Source organism: Palaemon carinicauda, chromosome 3 (genome assembly GCF_036898095.1).
Source record: "Palaemon carinicauda isolate YSFRI2023 chromosome 3, ASM3689809v2, whole genome shotgun sequence".
Lineage (NCBI taxonomy): Eukaryota > Metazoa > Arthropoda > Malacostraca > Decapoda > Palaemonidae > Palaemon > Palaemon carinicauda.
This window is the reverse complement of record NC_090727.1, coordinates 152,468,102-152,491,215: the sequence shown is the minus strand read 5'-3', so window position 1 is coordinate 152,491,215 and position 23,114 is coordinate 152,468,102. Positions and strand designations below refer to the sequence as shown.

Genomic DNA, 23,114 nt, shown 5'->3' with positions numbered 1-23,114 from the left:
TTGCCATACGAATAGGGATACAGGAAGAATTTTTAATTCTTGCTTGAGGGTACATTCGGGCACACCATTCAATCTTATTTCTCTTCCTATTGTTTTGGTAAAGTTTTTATAGATTATGTTGGAAATGTTTATTTTAATGTTACTCCTCTTAAAATATTTTATTTTCCTTGTTTCCTTTCCTTACTGGACCATTTTCCCTGTTGGAGCCCCTGGGCTTAAAGCATTCTACTTTTCTAACTAGTGTTGTAGCTTAGCAAGTAATAATAATAATAATAATTTTAGCAGGGTAAAATTAGCATACAGTAAATAAAAGTTTATTTTTGCTTGTTGACTGATAAAATATATATCTTCCAATAAACTTAATTTACTATTAATTTAGAATTTATTGGATTTCATAATCATGTCTTTCCTAACATCACTCAAGATGCAGATACGAACTGGAGACGACGGGAGAGTGAAGTTCCTCGGAGTCAAGAGCAAGTCAAACAAATAGTCGCCATGGCAACTGTCCTGTCACATCTGAACTCGACTGTAAGTCAGAACCTGTTTAATGTTTTGATTAGTTTATTTCTTATTCCTTTTATGAAATGGCAGTTTAACCAAGTTGAAATAAAGTTTTATTCCCCTTAGGTTGTAATTTATAGTTTATTTCTTATTCCTTTCATAAAATGGTAGTTTAGCCAAGTTGAAATAAACGGTTTTATTCCCTCTAGGTTGTAATTTAACAGAATCTTTTTTTTTTTTCTAAAGCATTTTATATTTTTCAATATATGAGTAGATTATGTAGATAAGAAATGTCACCATAATTGACAGAGTGAATTTAGAATCTCATCAGTTATTTTAATTGTTCACTACTTAGTTTATTTATTTCCTTGTTTCCTTACTGGGCTATTTTTCCTTGTTGGAGCCCGTGGGCTTACAGTATCCTGCTTTTTCAATATTAATCTTACCCGATGATCATGTAGCTGTCAACTCCGTTGCCCGACAGAAATCTACGGTCGGGATACGCCAGCGATCGCTATCCAGGTGGGGGTGTACACAACAGCGCCATCTGTGAGTAGGTACTCAAGTACTTCTTGTCAACAAGAACTCAATTTTTCCTCTGTCGTGCCGCCGGCAAGACCTACTTGGATACGCTGTTGATTCTGGAGTTGTTGTTCACGATTTGGTGATGTATTCACTCTAGAGTTTAGCCTTCGCTATTCAGGAAGCTTTATCATTAGCTTAGCAAGCTTTTGGAATTAATTTGGATTAATTGTTAACGAACTTTGCTAGATTTTGGAATCCCCCCTTGACTACTTCTAAATTCAAGATGTCTGACCAGTCTCAAGTCCCTAAGTACAGGCAGTGTAGCGTTAGGACTTGTGCTAGGTGTCTTCCGAAGGCCTCTATAGATCCTCACACCGTGTGTTCCAATTGTAGGGGTAAATCCTGTCAATTGGAAGATCGATGTGGGGAATGCGCTGGGCTTTCGGAATTCGATTTTAACGAATTCCTTAGAAATGCACGTAGGTTAGAGAAGGAGAGAATCAGGAGGAGTTCTTCTCGCTCTGTGGATTTTTCCTCTCCCCATGCCCCTCAACCTTTTCCTTCCCCTGTGGTGGTGACTCCCGAACCTGCTACTAGTGCTCAGCCTTCCATGGCGGATATGTTGCGTGCCATTCAGGCTCTCGGTGACAAAGTGGAGTCTTTGGCTAATGACCGTAATCAGCTCTTGGCAGATGTCAGAGAGCTGAAAGCGAAAAGTGCAGTGGGTAGTGTTATCAGTGCTAGTGATGTGAAAAGTGTCAGTGTCAGTGTTGCGCATGAGGGTACATCTGTGCGTGCCAGTCGTCCTCCCAGTCCGGGACCTCTTACAAGCTCCCAAGCCCAGGGGAGAAGCAATGTCGAAGGACCAAAGGGTTCGGCAGGCCTTGATCGGCGCACGGATGTATCCTCAGTGGTTGCGGACGTATCTGTTAAGGATCGTCCCATCCACATACAGACGAATGAGCCCTTACATTCCTCGTCTGTGGAAGAAGTTTCCAGGAGGAAACGATGGACCAAGGTCTCACGACCGCTCAAACGTAAGGTCCCTTCCGAGCGAGTCCAACGGCCCAGGTGTAGCCAGTGGGTCAGTTCGGACTCGCCGCAGTCATCTGATGACTGCACACCTCCCAAGAGAGGTAGAGTGGTTCCACAACAGGCTACTGCTCCGTCTGTTGTTGCTCCAACCACAGTAGACCCTAAGTGGTCCATGCTGCAGACTATGCAGTCTCAGCTTGCGGCATTCATGCAGGAGTATCATGCTGAGAAGGTTAACACTGCACCTGTTAACCTACAACCCGCCGAGGTTGTGCGCTCAGCAGATACTGCGGCTGCCTGCTCCCACACTCCACCTGTGAGAGCTCCACCACCGATGCGCAGTCCACCCTGCCAGACGCATGTTCTTGCTGCACCATCCGTTGACATGCGTGAGCTACCGCATCAGCAGTGGGAAGGTGCTGTAGAGCTGCCGGGTTCCAGCACTATGCGGCATTCTCCGCAACCCATGCGGCATGCTCCGCATACCTTACAGCATGCTCCGCATACCATACAGCATGCTCCGCAACCCACCGCAGCCCCTCCCACACACCAGCACTCTGCTTTTGTTGTTGCCAGCTCGCAGACTGACCAGCAGCGGCATTATGTTGGATCCGCAGGTACGCATGCACCCGTACTGCCGGATTCAGCCGTTCAGCTTTCTGCTCTGCCTTTGCCACTTCCTACTCAGCTTTCGGATGATGGAGTATCGGATGACGAAGCTGCACATTTGGATGAACCGCACTCTGATTTTGAAGGGCCCAAGTCTACGCCTCCCTCCTTAGACTTTCGTAAAGTCCTTGCCTTGTTCAGGGACTTGTATCCTGAGCAGTTTGTGTCTGCAACCCCTCGCTCTCCTCCCTCCGAGTTTGCTTTGGGCATGCAGTCTGCTGCGCCTGCCTTCACCAAGCTTGTTCTCGCCCGATCATCTAAGAGAGCTTTGAGGGTTATGGGAGAGTGGTTGCATTCCAAGAAGCAACTGGGAAAGACTGCTTTCGTCTTTCCGCCTACCAAGCTTGCTTCCAAGTCGAGCGTCTGGTATGCCACGGGAGAGGAACCCGGCTTGGGAGTTCCTGCCTCTGCCCAGGGCGACTTCTCAAGTCTGGTTGACTCTCCCCGCAGGTTGGCTATGAGACGATCGAAGATCTGCTGGTCCTTTTCTGATATGGATCATCTGTTGAAGGGAGTCTTTCGTGCCTTCGAGATCTTCAATTTCCTCGATTGGTGTTTAGGAGCCTTAAGCAGGAAGTCTTCCCCTTCAGATAGGGACTCTGCCATGCTGATCATGTCTAGCATGGACAAAGCCATTCGGGATGGGTCTGGTGAACTTGCGGCTTCGTACGTGTCGGGAGTCCTCAAGAAGAGAGAACATCTTTGCTCCTTCTTATCGGCTGGTATCACTCCTTGCCAGAAGTCAGAGTTGTTGTTTGCTCCTCTCTCCAAGTGTCTGTTTCCGGAGGAGCTGATTAAGGGGATAGCTGCCTCGCTTATCCAGAAGGATACCCATGATCTTATGGCATCTTCCGCACGTAAGGCTAAAACCTTACCTTCCGTGCCTAGACCCTTCCGCCCTGCAGCAGTAGACACACCTGCATCTAGGTTCATCCCGCCCTTTCGTGGCAGAGCCTCCAGCAGAGGAGGTACCCGTGCCGACAGTCACCGTGGCAAGTCCAAGAAGGGTTCCAAGTCCGCAAAAGGCAAGTTCTGACTGCCTTCCCCTCCAGACAGCAGTGGAAGCCAGGCTCAAGACCTTCTGGCAAGCTTGGGAGAGCAGAGGTGCAGACGCTCAGTCTGTGAAGTGGCTAAGGGAGGGATACAGAATTCCGTTCTGCCGCAGTCCCCCTCTAGCTACGTCTCCCATCAACCTCTCTCCCAACTACAAGGAGAAGGACAAGAGGCTAGCGTTGCAACAAGAGGTGTCGCTCTTGCTACAAAAGGAAGCGGTGGTCATAGTCCGGGATCATCAATCCCCGGGCTTCTACAACCGTCTCTTCCTGGTAGAGAAGAAGACAGGAGGTTGGAGACCGGTGCTGGACGTCAGTGCTCTCAATGCTTATGTCACCAAGCAGACGTTCACGATGGAGACGACGAAGTCGGTCCTAGCAGCGGTCAGGCAGGAGGACTGGATGGTCTCGTTAGACCTGAAAGACGCGTACTTTCACGTCCCCATCCATCCAGACTCCCAACCTTTCCTAAGGTTCGTCTTTGGAAAGGTTGTGTACCAGTTCCAAGCCCTGTGCTTTGGCCTAAGCACGGCACCTCTTGTGTTTACCAGACTGATGAGGAATATTGCGAAATTCCTTCACTTGGCAGACATCAGAGCCTCCCTCTATTTGGACGACTGGCTTTTAAGAGATCCAACAAGTTGTCGCTGTCTGGAGAATCTCAGATGGACTATGGATCTGACCAAGGAATTGGGCCTCCTGGTCAATATAGAGAAGTCCCAGCTCGTCCCATCCCAGACCATTGTCTATCTAGGTATGGAGATTCAGAGTCGAGCTTTTCGGGCTTTTCCGTCGGCCCCAAGGATCAATCAAGCCCTAGAATGCATCCAGAGCATGCTGAGAAGGAACCGATGTTCAGTCAGGCAGTGGATGAGTCTAACAGGGACACTTTCATCGCTGGCCCAGTTCATCGAGTTAGGGAGACTCCACCTCCGCCCCCTTCAGTATCATCTAGCTGCTCACTGGAGAAAGGACATGACGCTAGAGGCGGTCTCAGTGCCTGTTTCCGAAGAGATGAGGTCTACTCTAACGTGGTGGAAGAACAGCATTCTTCTCAAGGAAGGTCTACCATTGGCTGTTCAGACCCCCCGACCACCGTCTCTTCTCGGACGCATCGGACACGGGTTGGGGTGCGACTCTGGACGGACAGGAATGCTCGGGCACATGGAATCAGGAGCAAAGGACACTTCACATCAATTGCAAGGAGTTGTTGGCAGTTCATCTGGCCTTGATAAACTTCAAGTCCCTCCAGCTAAACAAGGTGGTGGAGGTGACCTCCGACAACACCACAGCCTTGGCTTACATCTCCAAGCAAGGAGGGACTCATTCGAGGAAGTTGTTCGAGATCGCAAGGGACCTCCTCATTTGGTCAAAAGATCGAAAGCTTTCGTTGGTAACGAGGTTCATTCAGGGCGATATGAATGTCATGGCAGATCGCCTCAGCCGGAAGGGTCAGGTCATCCCCACAGAGTGGACCCTTCACAAGAATGTTTGCTGCAGACTATGGGCCCTGTGGGGGCAGCCCACCATAGATCTATTCGCTACCTCGATGACCAAGAGGCTCCCGATGTATTGTTCTCCGATTCCAGACCCAGCAGCAGTTCACGTGGATGCCTTTCTGCTGGATTGGTCCCACCTCGACCTGTATGCGTTCCCGCCGTTCAAGATTGTCAACAGGGTACTTCAGAAGTTCACATCGCACGAAGGGACACGGTTGACGTTGGTTGCTCCCCTCTGGCCCGCGAGAGAATGGTTCACCGAGGTACTGCAATGGCTAGTGGACGTTCCCAGGACTCTTCCTCTAAGAGTGGACCTTCTGCGTCAACCTCACGTAAAGAAGGTACACCCAAACCTCCACGCTCTTCGTCTGACTGCCTTCACACTATCGAAAGACTCTCAAGAGCTAGAGGCTTTTCGAAGGAGGCAGCCAGAGCGATTGCCAGAGCAAGGAGGACATCCACTCTCAGAGTCTATCAGTCTAAATGGGAAGTCTTCCGAAGCTGGTGTAAGGCGAATGCAGTTTCCTCAACCAGTACCACTGTAACCCAGATTGCTGACTTCCTGTTACATCTAAGGAACGTAAGATCCCTATCAGCTCCTACGATCAAGGGTTACAGGAGTATGTTGGCAGCGGTCTTCCGCCACAGAGGCTTGGATCTTTCCACCAACAAAGATCTACAGGACCTCCTTAGGTCTTTTGAGACCTCTAAGGAACGTCGGTTATCCACACCAGGCTGGAACCTAGACATGGTTTTAAGGTTCCTAATGTCATCAAGATTTGAACCGCTCCAATCAGCCTCTTTTAAGGACCTCACATTAAAAACTCTTTTCCTCGTCTGCTTAGCAACAGCTAAAAGAGTCAGTGAGATCCACGCCTTCAGCAGGAACATAGGTTTTACATCTGAAACGGCTACATGTTCCTTGCAGCTAGGTTTTCTGGCTAAAAACGAGCTTCCTTCCCGTCCTTGGCCTAAGTCGTTCGAGATCCCAAGCCTGTCCAACTTGGTGGGGAACGAACTAGAGAGAGTACTTTGCCCAGTAAGAGCTCTTAAGTACTATTTAAGACGTTCAAAGCCATTACGAGGACAATCAGAAGCCTTATGGTGTTCTATCAAGAAGCCTTCTCTTCCGATGTCTAAGAACGCAGTTTCTTACTACATCAGGCTTCTGATTAGAGAAGCACATTCTCATCTGAAGGAAGAAGACCTTGCTTTGCTGAAGGTAAGGACACATGAAGTCAGAGCTGTCGCTACTTCAGTGGCCTTCAAACAGAACCGTTCTCTGCAGAGTGTTATGGATGCAACCTATTGGAGAAGCAAGTCAGTGTTCGCATCATTCTATCTCAAAGATGTCCAGTCTCTTTCCGAGAACTGCTACACCCTGGGACCATTCGTAGCAGCGAGTGCAGTAGTAGGTGAGGGCTCAGCCACTACATTCCCATAATCCCATAACCTTTTTAATCTTTCTCTTGAATACTTTTTATTGTTGTTTTTTGGGTTGTACGGAAGGCTAAGAAGCCTTCCGCATCCTGGTTGATTTGGCGGGTGGTCAATTCTTTCTTGAGAAGCGCCTAGGTTAGAGGTTGTGATGAGGTCCTTTAGTATGGGTTGCAGCCCTTTATACTTCAGCACCTAGGATTCGTTCAGCATCCTAAGAGGACCGCTGGGCTCAGTAAGGAAGACGTACTTAAAAAAGGCAGAGTAATAGTTCAAGTCGACTTCCTTACCAGGTACTTATTTATTTTATGTTTGTTATTTTGAATAACTGCTAAAATGAAATACGGGATACTTAGCTTCTTTGTTAACATGTATGCTGGTCTCCACCCACCACCCTGGGTGTGAATCAGCTACATGATCATCGGGTAAGATTAATATTGAAAAATGTTATTTTCATTAGTAAAATAAATTTTTGAATATACTTACCCGATGATCATGAATTTAAGAACCCTCCCTTCCTCCCAATAGAGAACCAGTGGACCGAGGAGAAAATTGAGTTCTTGTTGACAAGAAGTACTTGAGTACCTACTCACAGATGGCGCTGTTGTGTACACCCCCACCTGGATAGCGATCGCTGGCGTATCCCGACCGTAGATTTCTGTCGGGCAACGGAGTTGACAGCTACATGATCATCGGGTAAGTATATTCAAAAATTTATTTTACTAATGAAAATAAAATTTTTCTAACTAGGGTTGTAGCTTAGCTAGTAATAATAAAAGGATCAGAAAATTCTATATTTACCGTTAACTCTTTGGAGTGTGTATAACACGTCATCTAAAATCCAACCTTGGAGTTGCTAAATGAAACTCAGTTGTGTCTTTTTTTATTTATTTATTTTTTTTTTTTTTTTTTAGTAATTTTCAACTTGCCTAGGTTATATATTTTGCATTTTTTAAAAGTCTGTGATAATTCAAAACACTGAAATTAATATAAAACATGAATAACAACTTTCAAAGAAAGTATAAAAATTTCAATAATACTTATCACTTGAATAGACAAGATCTTGATATAATCTGTTTAGCTTTCTATTTTTATTTTAATCCTGATTATAAAGAATGTAATCATTTCTGTATTTAAAGTTATACATATACTCTTTATCATAAGAGCATACCTTCATTGCTGGCATGTTATTAACCCTTTTATCCCCAAAGGACGTACTGGTACGTTTCACAAAAACCATCCCTTTACCCCCATGGACGTACCGGTACGGTATGTCCTTGCAAAAAAATGCTATAAATTTTTTTTTTTTTTTCATATTTTTTTATAATTGTTTGCAAAAATTCAGGCATTTTCCAAGAGAATGAGACCAACCTGACCTCTCTATGACAAAAATTAAGGCTGTTAGAGCAATTTAAAAAAAATATACTGCAAAATGTGCTTGAAAAAAAAAAATAACCCCTGGGGGTTAAGGGTTGGAAATTTCCAAATACCCTGGGGGTAAAAGGGTTAAAATGTGAGATGGTAATTTAAACAATTATTAGCTTTTTAAATACTGTAGTTTAGTTATTTTTGTTCTTCCAGACATTTGTTAAACATTTATTAGATTTTTGTATACTGTAGCTTAATTCCTTTTTTCTTCCAGACATTTGAGAGCCTTGGAGAAGAATGGATATCTAAGGTCATCATAACAGTTAAGTGGCTCGTTACTAATAACGACCCGGAATTGCGACTGGCCGGCGTGCGGATAATGGCAATCATCGTCGGATTCTCTGGCGTGGTCGGCAACCCTGGGGGTCCCAACTTATTACAGGAGACGATTGTGACCACGTTCGACATCCTATCTGAAAAAGAAGGCAACGTAAATAGGGACCGACTCTTGGCATCGTGGGCTCTTGCTAATATGTCTTCCGTATTGGAGGTATACTGGTAAGGATAATATGTGATGAACGAGATTTCTAAGCTAGGATATGTTTCAGTTGCTTTTGTGACTATTAACCCTTTTACCCCCAAAGGACGTACATGTACTGGTACGTTTCACAAAACTCATCCCTTTACCCCCATGGACGTACCGGTACGTCCTTGCAAAAAACTGCTATTTACATTTTTTTTCATAATTTTGATCATTTTTTTGAGAAACTTCAGGCTTTTTCCAAGAGAATGAGACCAACCTGACCTCTCTATGATGAAAATTAAGGCTGTTAGAGCAATTTTAAAAAAATATACTGCAAAATGTGCTTGAAAAAAAATAACCCCTGGGGATTAAGGGTTGGAAATTTCCAAATAGCCTGGGGGTAAAAGGGTTAATTACCATGTGAATAGTATTGCAGTAGTAAAAATATGATATAATTTGGATGGTTTTTGCAGCCTAATACACAAATCTTCATTTGTGCAACCTAAGCTTTGTCAATTTGAATCTTATTAAGTTTGAATAATGAAAAAAATAATTGTATAGTTTTTTCATAAAATGTTGCTTAATATATTACTTAGGTAACTATATTTACAGCTTCTGAAATGAGGTTTTCTAAAATGTATGATGTAGTTGCATATCTGGTAATCAATTCTATAAGGTTAAACAGTTTAACCAACTACAGTAATATGTTTGAGTAATAGACGCAGTACTACGATTTATGAGTTCAATTGCATTTCAGCGAGAATTGGAAGCACAGCGAATCAGGGTCCGAGGATAAACTCCTATCCTCGCAACTCATTGCTCGCCTTTTGGAAGTCGGAATTCGGACGTGCAACGACAAGAACAAGATCAGGACGCACGGCGTACGCTGCGTGGGGAACGTGACGAGCTTCTTGAACGCCACTCATGCTGCTCATCCGAGTATTGCGCCGCTAGTAACCAAGTCTGTGGAGATGTTGGTGACGTGTTGCAGCACTGGGAACAACATGAAGACACGATGGAATGCGTGTTATGCTTTGGGCAACATACTTAGTAGTGGCCGGCTGCCCATTACTACTGTTCCTTGGAGGGTGAGTATTATCATAACTAGTTTCTCATAAGTTTTTCTTATTTGATTCTTATACGTATTATCTTTCCTTCCTAGGTATAGTCTATATCATTAAAGAATTATATACATATTTTAACCTATTTCATGATGGTTAACTAGCATATCCAAATAAACAGTCTTGTCTAGTCATTACATACACCAAGGCCCTTCCCGCAATTTTGAGGGGTAGCCAACATCAAACAAATTAAAAAAAAAGAGGTCCTTTCCTCTCTACGTTCATCCCAGCCTGTAATAAACAGTCTTGTCTAGTAGTTTAGAGTTTAAATATTGTCTTTGTTTTTGTCTGAGCTTTCAATTACTTTTTTTATGTAGATTTGTACCAGCTGAACTCGGTTGAGTCCCTTGTTAGGCTGGAGGAACGTAGAGAGTAGAGGTCCCCTTTTTTGTTTTGTTTCATTTGTTGATGTCGGTTACCCCCCAAAATTGGGGGAGGTGCCTTGGTATATGTATGTATGTAGGTAGATTTGCTTCTAGTTTCATGCCGATTGTCTTCTAATTTTATTCGTAAAATTTATACGCACTGTATACTGTATTTTTTCCAAAACAGGGTCAGGTTTTGATGACATTAGGAAAGTTACTGGAGAGCTTCAAGAACTACAAAGTGCGAATCCAGGCATGCAGTGCCCTGTGCAGCCTGAGAACCCGAGAGGAATTCGGAGCAGAATACATTTCCATATGGCATGTCCTCTTCAAAGGACTTGATAATGCTCAAAATATCATTGATTATCAAGAAATCAGACATCGAGATGAACTATTAAATCAGGTGAGATTTAAAATCAGAATTTCATAATTTTATGGAAATGTAGTGTATGTGTAATGTATGAGGAGATAACCAAGCTTCCAATATGAGCATCAGGTGAGTATAGAAATAAGAAATTTTCAATATTAATCTTACCCGGTGATCATGTAGCTGCAGTTCTGCTGCCCGACAGAAAAAACCTAAGGGCGGGATACGCCAGCGATCGCTATACAGGTGGGGGTGTACAACAACAGCGCCATCTGTCGAGTAGGTACTCCAGTACTTCTTGTCAAAAAAGAACCAATTTTCTCTCTGTCGTGCCACCGGCAAGACCTACTTGATACGCTGTTGTTTCTGGAGTTGATTTCACGCTTTTTGGTGATGTATTCTCTCTAGATATTAGCTTTCGCTGTACAGGAGTTATTATCATTACCTTATCAAGCTTTATTGATTAGATTTTGGATTATTTGTTGACGACTTGGATAGATTTTGGATTCCCCCCTTTGACTAATTCAAGATGTCTGACCCTACTCAAGTCCCCAAGTACAGGCAGTGTAGCGCTAGGGACTGTTCTAGGCGTCTTCCGAAGGCCTCTATAGATCCTCACACCGTTTGTTCCAATTGTAGGGGTAAAGCCTGTCAATTGGAAGATCAATGTGAGGAATGCGCTGGGCTTTCGGAATTCGATTTTAATGAATTCCTTAAGAATGCACGTAGGCTAGAGAAGGATAGGATCAGGAGGAGTTCGTCTCGCTCTTTTGATTTTTCCTCTCCCCATGCCCCTCAACCTATTCCTTCCCCTGTAGTGGTGACACCCGACCCTTCTACTAGCTCTCAGCAACCCTCGATGGCGGACATGATGCGTGCCATTCAGGCTCTTGGTGACAGAGTCGAGTCATTAGCGAATGACCGCAATCAACTCTTCGCCGACGTCAAAGAGTTGAAGGAGAAAAGTGCAGTGGGAAGTGTAGTGAGTGCAAGTGCTGTGAAAAGTGTCAGTGTCAGTGTTACGCATGAGGGTGCATCTGTTCGTGCCAGTCGTCCTCCCAGTCCGGGACCTCTTGCAAGCTCCCAAGCCCAGGGGAGAAGCAATGTCGAAGGACCAAAGGGTTCGACAGGCCTTGATCAGCGTACAGATGTACCCTCAGTGGTTGCGGACGTATCTTGCAGAGATCGTCCCACCCACAAACAGACGAGTGAGCCCATTCATTCCTCGTCTGTGGAAGAAGTTTCTCGTCGGAAACGCTGGACTAAGGTCTCACGACCTCTCAAGCGCAAGGTCCCTTCCGAGCGAGTCCAACGGCCCAGGTGTAGCCACTGGGTCAGTTCGGACTCGCCGCAGTCTTCCGAAGACTGCACACCTCCCAAGAGAGGTAGAGTGGTTCCGCAGCAGGCAATCACTCCGTCTGTTGCCGCACCAACCACTGTAGACCCTAAGTGGTCTATGCTGCAGTCTATGCAGACTCAGCTAGCTTCCTTCATGCAGGAGTATCGTGCTGAGAAGGTTGACGCTGCACCCGTTGACCTACAACCTGCCACGGTTGTGCGCTCAGCAGACACTGCGGCTGCCTGCTCCCACACTCCGGCTGTGAGAGCTCCACCACCGATGCGCAGTCGACCCTGCCAGACGCATGTTGACGTTAGCCGACGTGCGGCACCCTCTGTTGACATGCGTGAGCTACCGCATCAGCAGTGGGAAGGTGCTGTCAAGCTGCCTGTTTTGACGCAATGCGGCAGTCTCCGCAACCCACGGCAGTCCTCACCACGCACCAACACTCCGCTTTTGTTGTTGCCAGCTCTCAGACTGACCAGCAGCGGCATGATGTTGGATCCAGTGCAGCTACGCATGCACCCGTGCTGCCGGATTCAGCCGCTCAGCTTTCTTCTCCTCCTTTGCCGCTTCCTCCTCAGCATTCGGATGAAGGAAGTTCTAATGACGACGAAGCTGCGCATTTGGACGATCAACACTCCGACATAGAGGAACCCAAGACTACGCCTCCCTCCTTAGACTTTAGGAAAGTCCTTGCCCTGTTTAAGGAGTTGTATCCGGACCAGTTTGTGTCTGCAGCCCCACGCTCACCTCCCTCTGAGTTCGCTTTAGGCATGCAGTCAGCAGCTCCTGCCTTTACGAAGCTCGTACTCGCGCGCTCATCCAAGAGAGCTTTAAGGGTACTGGGAGAGTGGTTGCAGGCCAAGAAGCAACTTGGGAAGACATCCTTCATCTTTCCACCGACCAAGCTTGCTTCCAAATCTAGCGTCTGGTATGCCACGGGAGAAGATCTCGGCTTGGGAGTTCCTGCCTCTGCCCAGGGCGATTTCTCAAGTCTGGTAGACTCTCCCCGCAGATTGGCTATGAAACGCTCCAAGATTTGCTGGACCTTTTCGGATATGGACCATCTTTTAAAGGGAGTTTTCCGAGCGTTTGAGATCTTCAACTTTCTGGACTGGTGTTTGGGAGCGTTGAGCAGAAAGACCTCCCCTTCGGATAAGGACTCTGCCATGCTCATCATGTCATGCATGGACAAAGCCATTCGGGATGGGTCTGGCGAGCTTGCGGCTTCGTTTGTGTCGGGAGTTCTTAAGAAGCGAGATCACCTTTGCTCCTTCTTGTCGGCGGGGATCACACCATGTCAGAAGTCAGAGCTGATGTTTGCTCCGCTATCCAAGTGTCTCTTTCCTGAGGAGCTGATCAAGGGGATTGCCGCCTCGTTGATCCAGAAGGATACCCATGACCTGGTGGCGTCATCCGCACGTAAAGTCACAGCTTTACCTTCCGTGCCTAGACCTAGGATGGACACACCAGCGTCTAGGTTCATTCCGCCCTTTCGTGGCAGAACCAGCTTTACCTTCCGTGCCTAGACCTAGGATGGACACACCAGCGTCTAGGTTCATTCCGCCCTTTCGTGGCAGAACCTCCAGCAGAGGAGGTACCCGTGCCGATAGTCAACGTGGCAAAAAGAAGAAGGGTTCCAAGTCCTCAAAAGGCAGAGTCTGACTGCCATCTTCTCCAGACAGCAGTGGGAGCCAGGCTCAAGAACTACTGGCAGGCCTGGGAGAACAGGGGTGCAGACGCACAGTCTGTGAAGTTGCTCAGAGAGGGGTACAGGATTCCATTCTTGCGCAAGCCCCCTCTAGCAACAACTCCCATCGACCTCTCTCCCAGGTACAGAGAGGAGGACAAGAGGCTAGCTTTACAGCAAGAGGTGTCTCTCTTGCTACAAAAGGGAGCGGTAGTCATAGTCCGGGACCATCAATCCCCGGGCTTCTACAACCGTCTCTTCTTGGTAGCCAAGAAGACAGGAGGGTGGAGACCGGTGCTAGACGTCAGTGCTCTAAATGTCTTTGTCACCAAGCAGACGTTCACCATGGAGACGACGAAGTCGGTGCTAGCATCGGTCAGGAAGGAAGACTGGATGGTCTCGTTAGACCTAAAGGACGCGTATTTTCACGTCCCCATCCATCTGGATTCCCAACCTTTCCTAAGGTTCGTCTTTGGGAAGGTGGTTTACCAGTTCCAAGCCCTGTGCTTTGGCCTAAGCACGGCACCTCTAGTGTTTACCAAACTGATGAGGAATATTGCCAAATTCCTACATTTAGCAGACATCAGAGCCTCCCTCTATTTGGACGACTGGCTTTTAAGAGCTGCGTCAAGTCGTCGCTGTCTGGAGAATCTCAAATGGACTATGGATCTGACCAAGGAATTGGGTCTCCTGGTCAATATAGAAAAGTCCCAACTCGTTCCATCCCAAACTATAGTCTATCTAGTTTAGTTATCTTTTCCGTCGGCCCCCAGAATCAGTCAAGCCCAAGAATGCATCCAGAGCATGCTGAAGAGGAACCGATGTTCAGTCAGACAGTGGATGAGTCTAATAGGGACGCTTTCATCGCTGGACCAGTTCATCGCGTTAGGGAGACTCCACCACCGACCCATTCAGTATCACCTAGCTGCTCACTGGAGAAAGGACATGACGCTAGAAGCGGTCTCAGTTCCTATATCCGAAGAGATGAAGTCTGCACTGACTTGGTGGAAGAACAGCATTCTTCTCAAGGAAGGTCTACCACTGGCTGTTCAGACCCCCGACCACCTTCTCTTCTCGGACGCATCGGACACGGGCTGGGGTGCGACACTGGACGGTCGGGAATGCTCGGGCACGTGGAATCCAGATCAAAGAGCACTACACATCAACTGCAAGGAGCTACTGGCAGTTCAATTGGCCTTGAGAAGCTTCAAGTCCCTCCTTCTAGGCAAGGTGGTGGAGGTGAACTCCGACAACACTACAGCCTTGGCGTACATCTCCAAGCAAGGAGGGACTCATTCGAGGACGTTGTTCGAGATCGCAAGGGACCTCCTCACCTGGTCAAGAGATCGAAAGATATCGCTTGTAACGAGGTTCATTCAAGGCGACATGAATGTCATGGCAGACCGCCTCAGCCAGAAGGGTCAGATCATCCCTACAGAATGGACCCTTCACAAGAATGTTTGCAACAGACTATGGGCCCTGTGGGGTCAGCCCACCATAGATCTGTTCGCTACCTCGATGACCAAGAGGCTCCCGAATTATTGCTCACCGATCCCGGACCCAGCAGCAGTTCACGTAGATGCCTTTCTTCTGGATTGGTCCCATCTAGACCTTTATGCGTTCCCCCCATTCAAGATTGTCAACAAGGTACTGCAGAAGTTCGCCTCTCACGAAGGGACAAGGTTGACGTTGGTTGCTCCCCTCTGGCCCGCGAGAGAATGGTTCACCGAGGTACTGCAATGGCTAGTAGACGTTCCCAGGACTCTTCCTCTAAGAGTGGACCTTCTGCGTCAGCCGCGCGTAAAGAAGGTACACCCAAGCCTCCACGCTCTTCGTCTGACTGCCTTCAGACTATCGAAAGACTCTCAAGAGCTAGAGGCTTTTCGAAGGAGGCAGCCAGAGCGATTGCCAGAGCAAGGAGGACATCCACTCTCAAGGTCTACCAGTCAAAATGGGAAGTCTTCCGAAGCTGGTGCAAGGCGAATTCAGTATCCTCAACCAGTACCTCTGTAACGCAGATAGCTGACTTCCTTTTACACCTAAGGAAGGTAAGATCCCTATCAGCTCCTACGATCAAAGGTTACAGAAGCATGTTGGCAGCAGTCTTCCGCCACAGAGGCTTAGATCTTTCCAACAACAAAGATCTACAGGACCTCCTTAAGTCTTTTGAGACCTCAAAGGAGCGTCGGTTAGCCACACCAGGTTGGAACTTAGACGTGGTTTTAAGGTTCCTGATGTCAGCAAGGTTCGAACCACTTCAATCAGCCTCTTTTAAAGATCTCACTTTGAAGACTCTTTTCCTCGTGTGCTTAGCAACAGCTAAAAGAGTCAGTGAGGTACATGCCTTCAGCAGGAACATAGGATTTACATCTGAAATGGCTACATGTTCCTTACAGCTTGGTTTTTTAGCTAAAAACGAACTCCCTTCTCGTCCTTGGCCCAAATCGTTCGAGATTCCAAGTCTGTCCAGTTTGGTTGGAAACGAACAAGAGAGTACTTTGCCCAGTAAGAGCTCTTAAGTACTATTTAAGACGTACGAAGCCATTACGAGGACAATCAGAAGCTTTATGGTGTTCTATTAAGAAACCTTCTTTACCGATGTCGAAGAACGCAGTTTCTTATTACATCAGACTTTTGATTAGAGAAGCCCATTCTCATCTGAATGAGGAAGACCATGCTTTGCTGAAGGTAAGGACACATGAAGTTAGAGCTGTCGCTACTTCAGTGGCCTTCAAACAGAACCGATCTCTGCAGTGTGTAATGGATGCAACCTATTGGAGAAGCAAGTCAGTGTTCGCATCATTTTACCTTAAAGATGTCCAGTCTCTTTACGAGAACTGCTACACCCTGGGACCATTCGTAGCAGCGAGTGCAGTAGTAGGTGAGGGCTCAACCACTACATTCCCATAATCCCATAACCTTTTTTAATCTTTCTCTTGAAATGCTTTTTATTGTTGTTTTTGGGTTGTACGGAAGGCTAAGAAGCCTTTCGCATCCTGGTTGATTTGGCGGGTGGTCAAATTCTTTCTTGAGAAGTGCCTAGATTAGAGGTTGTGATGAGGTCCTTTAGTATGGGTTGCAGCCCTTCATACTTCAGCACCTAGGAGTCGCTCAGCATCCTAAGAGGATCGCGAGGCTCAGTAAGGAAGACGTACTTAGAAAGGCAGAGTAATGGTTCAAGTCGACTTCCTTACCAGGTACTTATTAATTTTATGTCTGTTATTTTGAATAACTGCTAAAATGAAATACAGGATACTTAGCTTCTAATGTTAACATGTATGCTGGTCTCCACCCACCCCCCTGGGTGTGAATCAGCTACATGATCACCGGGTAAGATTAATATTGAAAAATGTTATTTTCCTTAGTAAAATAAATTTTTGAATATACTTACCCGGTGATCATGAATTAAAGGACCCTCCCTTCCTCCCCATAGAGACCCAGTGGACCGAGGAGAAAATTGGTTCTTTGTTGACAAGAAGTACTGGAGTACCTACTCGACAGATGGCGCTGTTGTTGTACACCCCCACCTGTATAGCGATCGCTGGCGTATCCCGCCCTTAGGTTTTTTCTGTCGGGCAGCAGAGCTGCAGCTACATGATCACTGGGTAAGTATATTAAAAAATTTATTTTACTAAGGAAAATAACATTTCTATTATTAAATTTCTGTTTTTCATGATCTTCAAAATAAAAATTAAATTTTTACAATTGAGATATATTTCTTAGGCTGATAACACTTTCTATCATTTTTTATGCAGTGTACATGATAAGGCCAGATGTCTTTTAAGGGGGACAATTTCCTATTCTTTTTGTGATACAGCAGAGTTTGAGAGATAATTCTGAGTATAATCATTTATTGCAGTTTTCGTTATTCTTGTTTGTCAAAAGGTCCATGTTATTCGCATAAGATGAAGTATTTTGAAATTTTGTTTGCATCTGTAGATTCATAGATACCTCAAATTATTTATTACATGTGGGAAGATGATGAATAAAGTTGGACAAAAGGTCAAATTGAAGTTGGATTGCTATATAGAAAAGATTAAGAGGAACAGGTAAAACTGTTAATTGTAGTCAGTACAGTAATTATACTATACTCAATTTTTTTTAATGAGGCACATTTGCACCGACTCACAGCGGTGCCGTTTTAGCTCAGAAAAAGTTTCCTGCTATCTGATTCGTTAGAATTACCTTGTCAAACCAATCAGCGATCGGGAAACTTTTCCGAGCGGAAAGGACACCCCTGCAAATCTGCCTCACTAAAAAGAATTGACTATAGATGACGCCAAAAAAAAAAAAAAAAAAAAAAAAAATCAATATTTCTTGTCATTATAAGTACACCTGTACATGAGTCATATAGTTTGCAAAATACAGAAAGTCATCACCTTATAAATGTAATAGGTTCCAAGAAGCTGTTTATAAATCTAATTTAGTTAAATTTTGACTTAGGGTAGGCCTAACCTGACTCCTGTCTGTGATTTCCCACTGCAAAAGTCAACAGATGAAATAAATATAAAGTTGTTTCAAATATTTTCTTTACTGTATCAAATATACAGGTAATACTTTTTCTGGGCTCCACCTGTGCCGCTCCAGGAAATGCTCCTTTTAGCATCATTTCTAAGGTATATTACTGGCACAGGTCTCTCGCCCAGAAATAGATTTTTCCTTCGTCAAAATCCCTTTATTATAGTTTTTTTTTTTTTATCTTATTACAGTTTACAAACTTTTTACACATCTGAGATCTATTATTACAGTTTGGGTTTGTATTTCTATCTCCAAATGTTAGTAAGTTAACCCTTTAACCCCCACCATAACGTTAAATTTCGAGCACATTTTGCTATATATTTTCTTCAAATTGCTCTAACAGGCTTAATTTTTGTCCTAGAGAGGTCAGGTTGGTCTCATTCTTTTGGAAAATGCCCGAAGTTTCTCACAAAATTATCAAAAATATGTAAAAACATGTATTCAACAGTGTTTTGCAAGAACGTACCGGTATGTACTTAGGGAGTGAAAGGGATAAGAACCTGATGTATCCTTTGAAGAATGAATTATGTCCAAATATAAAATTTTGAAGTTAATTTAGATTGAATTTTGCAGATATGTCAAGGCATATGTCAGTTGACGACTCACCTGACCTTAGAGGACGCCGGGATGCTTTCCGAACTCCTCCAACTACACCAAGACATGGCTCAACCCCTTTTCAGAAAAGCGCACTTGTCCCTCCCGCCAGAAAGAACGGGATTCACTCTCTCGGCGCAGTCGAGGGTGGAAGAGCTGCTTCGATCGGATGCCTTAACCGAACCTCAGGAACAAGCCTTGACCATTCTTCAGAATTTAATGGCTGGCGAAGACGTTAACGCGAGAAATTGATCGTTACGTATTTGGTCTATTTTGAAGGTGCTATTATAATTTTGTTTGTACAGTATTATAGAATCTATGCAGGAAGTATCTGAATATTTTTATTTTATTTTCAACAGTCGGTTATAATTAAAGTGAAAATGTTTCGCTAGGTGTTTTGCTACCAGGGAAAATGCCAAGTTAAAACAAAGAAGAAATTTCTTTGCATAAAATAGTGTAGTAGTTTTGATTTCAAATTATTAATTTGGAAATACGCAGTAATTGCAGTTTATTTTTTTTATAATCTGATGGCCATATATTTTCATTCCTTAGTGCCAAGTGATGACATTACAGTCGTAGTTAGAAGATATTTTCAGCTTTAGTCATAGTAGGTAGAGATATTTTCCATTATACAAGGGCAATCTGCGCCCTTAAAATATATTATGCCTCTTGAGCTTAGCTGTGTCTTTTGTAGTTTAGGAAAATAGTGATTTTTCGTCATTTACAAGAAACGTTTAAGGCCTTAAAAATAACGGCAAGGAGTATGTGAATGTACAGTACTTTCACTGTGAAAGGTCAGATCATATAGAGCAGTGGTTCCCAACATTTTTTTCTGTCATTTCCCCCCTGCACCCAGTTCAACCATCCAGATTTCCCCCTTCATGCCTCGCCCAGCCCTCATGCCCACTCGCCTGCCTCAGAAATGGGCATGACATTCCAATTCTCCCCTTGAATATCATGTCTTTGAGAACTGATATGATCATATCACAATTGAATTGCTAACAACAAATTGCCGCACGTACTATGAGGACATTTTCCGCTTGTTTTAGTTAGTAGGTAGTGTAATTATTTCCCCCCTGGAAACTTCAAATTTTCCCCAAGGGAGAAATTTCCCCCAGGTTGGGAACCACTGATATAGAGGGACAAAACCAACTATTCAAGTATTGCTTAGCATCTAGAAATTTCCTAAGTATATAGTATTTTTTTTTTTAATTTTAAAATCATATTCAAAAAATAGTCTTGTTTGCATTTAGACAGTGACCAAACAAATTGTAGATCTACATTTATTTATGTATACATATACCGTAGGTAAACCTGACAGTGTAAGGACTGAGGAGGAGTATTAAAATATTTAATGTGCAATAACCAACCTTTCAAGAAGGGCGATGTAAAATTATTGGTTTTAAATTACAGTAATGACATCGATGGTTTTATTGTTTCAGATAAACATCAGGTAACATGAATATCAGTTTGTTATAGTTTCTCAAGTGTTATTAAACTTTGTGAATGGAAGTACTTGAATTAAAGGTGCAGACCTTTTATAGGTCTAAATTTATAAATAACTAACTTTTATATTATTTAAATTCCGCTTGATTTTTTTATGTAACGGCCAGAGTTTTTTTTAACTTTAATCAATCTTTATATAACTTTAAATGCAAACATTTTAAATCTTTATATTTACCTATTATTGAGCGAGTGCCGAGTGTTGTCCCATAACAGGAAGAAACATTGGCGCACATACAACACTAGGGAGGTGTTCTGGGTACCCCGCAAGTGTGTTTACACTAATTTACATTTGCTACGTCTTGTGCAGGGATGAGTAAGAGCCGAGAGATTGGTATTCACAACTCTTGTACGAGGTCAGAATACGCAATGCTGATCGTGATGGAAGGGCACCGCCCTTAGTTTCCCCTTCCTGAATGATCTCTCTCATACGGGAGAAAAAGAGCGTGCATTCCGAAAACGTATCTTTATGCGCTGCTACTGCTCGTTCCTCCTTCACCTGTTGCATAACATTCAAATGTGTCACTTGCCAAGGAGGAAGTCACCTAAGCACTGAATGACCAATTGGGAGTAGTCTCGTGAGACAGTGACTGGATCTGCAGCATGGTTTCGTGGAAGGAGCAACGCTGTACCAGAACCCTACCCTCTAACGTTGACAGCAGCCATCATCCCCCCTCTTGCCTCGGGACACTAAGGTGACACCAATGACCATGTGCACGATCGATGTAAGTTGCCCTAAAGAAATCTGCCAAAGGTGGAGTAATCTTTAAGATTGTTCCTTTTGCTCACTGAGGGACGAGAGCTTCCCCTGCCCCATCTCTCTGTGTACTGTGGAATGGAATATGTGTTATCACCTTGTACTCAGGGCGAAAGATTACGTATTGGGAAAGAATGTCCTTCCTTAAGAACATGTTTTGGTACGTGAAAAAGGCGATCAGTTGCCTGTTACCAATGCTCGGTCTCATTCCAGATAGCTGACGATCTCTACTGTTAAGGACATGGTAACTGCCCTCATTCTCCTGGTCATTTTGATGGTACATAGATGACGACGGCCCTATTGGAAGATAAACTTCGGATCGATGTTCCTTCCCCTCATGAGGCAGCTTTCCATGAACTCCATCACCGCTTTTAATTGATCACAAAGTGACCTGTCGCTACACAATCAGACATTTGGTACCTGTTCTAAAGTGACTTTCAGGTCACATGCACGATTCCGGTAGGAGAGGAACCCTCGATCATTCTCATTACTTGAACGGGATATGCGATCTTTCCTTCGCAAGCAATGAGGTCTTCCCACAGTATTCTTAACCTATTGTTTTTCTTCTTCATGCAAAAGTTTAGATTGTGTTCTCTCTTGGCAAGGAAGGTCTCCTTACACTTGTTCTCCCCAATTGTTATTTCCTACAGGATCGACCGCACGCCGCGATCAGGAATCATGTAATCGGAACTTGCACTCACTTTTAGGGAATTTGTTACTTTTGAGTCACCACGGAAGTTTTACACCTATCATATCCCAGCACTACCAACCCAGATATCCTTCAATGCTCAGGCAGAAGGCAAGGAGCTTCCTGATGCTGCAGCCATCTTACCAGCTGGCCTATGAAACACATAGGACAGGAACACAAAAATAATGTAAGGTCCGCCTCCAGGAAGAAGACTTCGTGCGCTCAGTGAACCTGAAAGATACGTAAATCTAGAGACCCATCCTTCGGTCCAACAGAAAGTATCTCATCATGGTCCTCAAGGGTGTCGTTAGCAGTTCAAAGTAAGAGCTTGGGACTTTTATTGTCATCTATTATTCATTCCTCTAAATCAAGATTTGCCTCTTGGGTTTTCTTGACAATTGACTTCGCCTGTCTCCATCTGGGAGGTAATGCCTAGAACCAAAACAGTTGACTTCCTTTTATCACGATCTGAGAATCATGATCAATGGGTATCTCAGTCGCATGGCTGAGCAGAAGACAGCAGTACAGGATTATGCTGATAACAAAAAAAACATTTGTATTGTCAAACATAAGTAACACAGTCACTCCCGCACGACTAAGAACTTCCAGACTGGTGGTAACGTTATGTGAGGCTTTCCTTGTCATTGGAGACCTTTTTCTACAGAAGTCTCACACCAGCAATCAATCCAAGGTTGTTGGAAGCATCACTGGAAAGACCCAATGATTTCCCTACGTTGTCTGGGGCTTCCCTTGTCACTGGAGACCTCTTTCTACTAAAGTAGAAATCCAATAGATCAATCCAAGGTTGTTGGAAGCATCACTGGTAAAGAGTCAGTGATTTACCTACCTTTTAGTTTCAATGGATTGGATATGGGATAATGAAGTTTTGTGGCTAATTGAATACTTCTTCTCTAGGGGAGTTACACTGGAATCCCACCTCAAGGGATCTTGCCGTTCATAGACGAATCCACGGAGTGAGGCACACCTGGAGAACAGTGCTTGAACATCTCTGGGACGTGGATCACAGAAATAAACGCCAGTTTTACAACCTTCTGAAATCCAAGCAATGCTATCGATATTGCAATCTTCCCAGCAGGGTTTGATAAGTCATCTGCTAGTGTTGAAGAACAACTGCAATTCCACCAAACATTTATGACTGCCTCATGATGCTGATGCATTAGGGTTATGCCAGTCAATGCAACTATTGTTAACTGTCAGTGGAATGATGGGCAACAATGTTCAGTCATAGAGTACTGTAGAGATTTTTTCTTGGGAAGAAATGTACAATATATTCATCATCCAAGAGGTTTGTTCCAAGACTTTCAACTTTAGTTGTAGATGCACTTTGCGGGAGCCACCATATCCTTCACAGAGGTCGCTATATGCTTTTCATGGATCCTTTTGCTACATTGTCAAACCCCAAAATTCCACATCCGAACCCAGAGGCTAAAAGTGGTAGACATGATTTCCCAAGGATGGATGAGGTACTGTCTTTTCTACCTTCAGGTTCTAGTGAAGCGTCAGGCCTTTTCAAATTCCAGGGTGACTAATTGCTAC

At 44.5% G+C, this 23,114-nt stretch overlaps 2 protein-coding genes across 5 annotated transcripts in view; one reads left to right on the top strand and one right to left on the bottom strand.

The window, feature by feature from the left end:
* The window catches only part of LOC137638664 (HEAT repeat-containing protein 6), a 45,970-nt gene extending 25,795 nt beyond the window's left edge, over positions 1-20,175 (top strand). For 2 of the 3 annotated variants that reach the window (XM_068370949.1, XM_068370947.1), the window contains exons 13-17: positions 425-531; positions 8,364-8,647; positions 9,370-9,700; positions 10,286-10,501; positions 18,589-20,175. In XM_068370949.1, coding sequence (XP_068227050.1) covers positions 425-531; positions 8,364-8,647; positions 9,370-9,700; positions 10,286-10,501; positions 18,589-18,861 — 1,211 coding nt within the window. In that variant the 3' untranslated portion in view covers positions 18,862-20,175. The remainder of the gene's footprint in view (positions 1-424; positions 532-8,363; positions 8,648-9,369; positions 9,701-10,285; positions 10,502-18,588) is intronic. The other variant, XM_068370948.1, reaches the window with a different exon arrangement.
* Dhps (Deoxyhypusine synthase) overlaps positions 8,383-23,114 on the bottom strand; it is a 53,392-nt gene continuing 38,660 nt past the window's right edge. Inside the window, exon 10 of one of the 2 annotated variants that reach the window (XM_068370950.1) lies at positions 8,383-8,562. The gene's annotated coding sequence lies outside the window, so the exon portion shown is untranslated. The remainder of the gene's footprint in view (positions 8,563-23,114) is intronic. The other variant, XM_068370951.1, reaches the window with a different exon arrangement.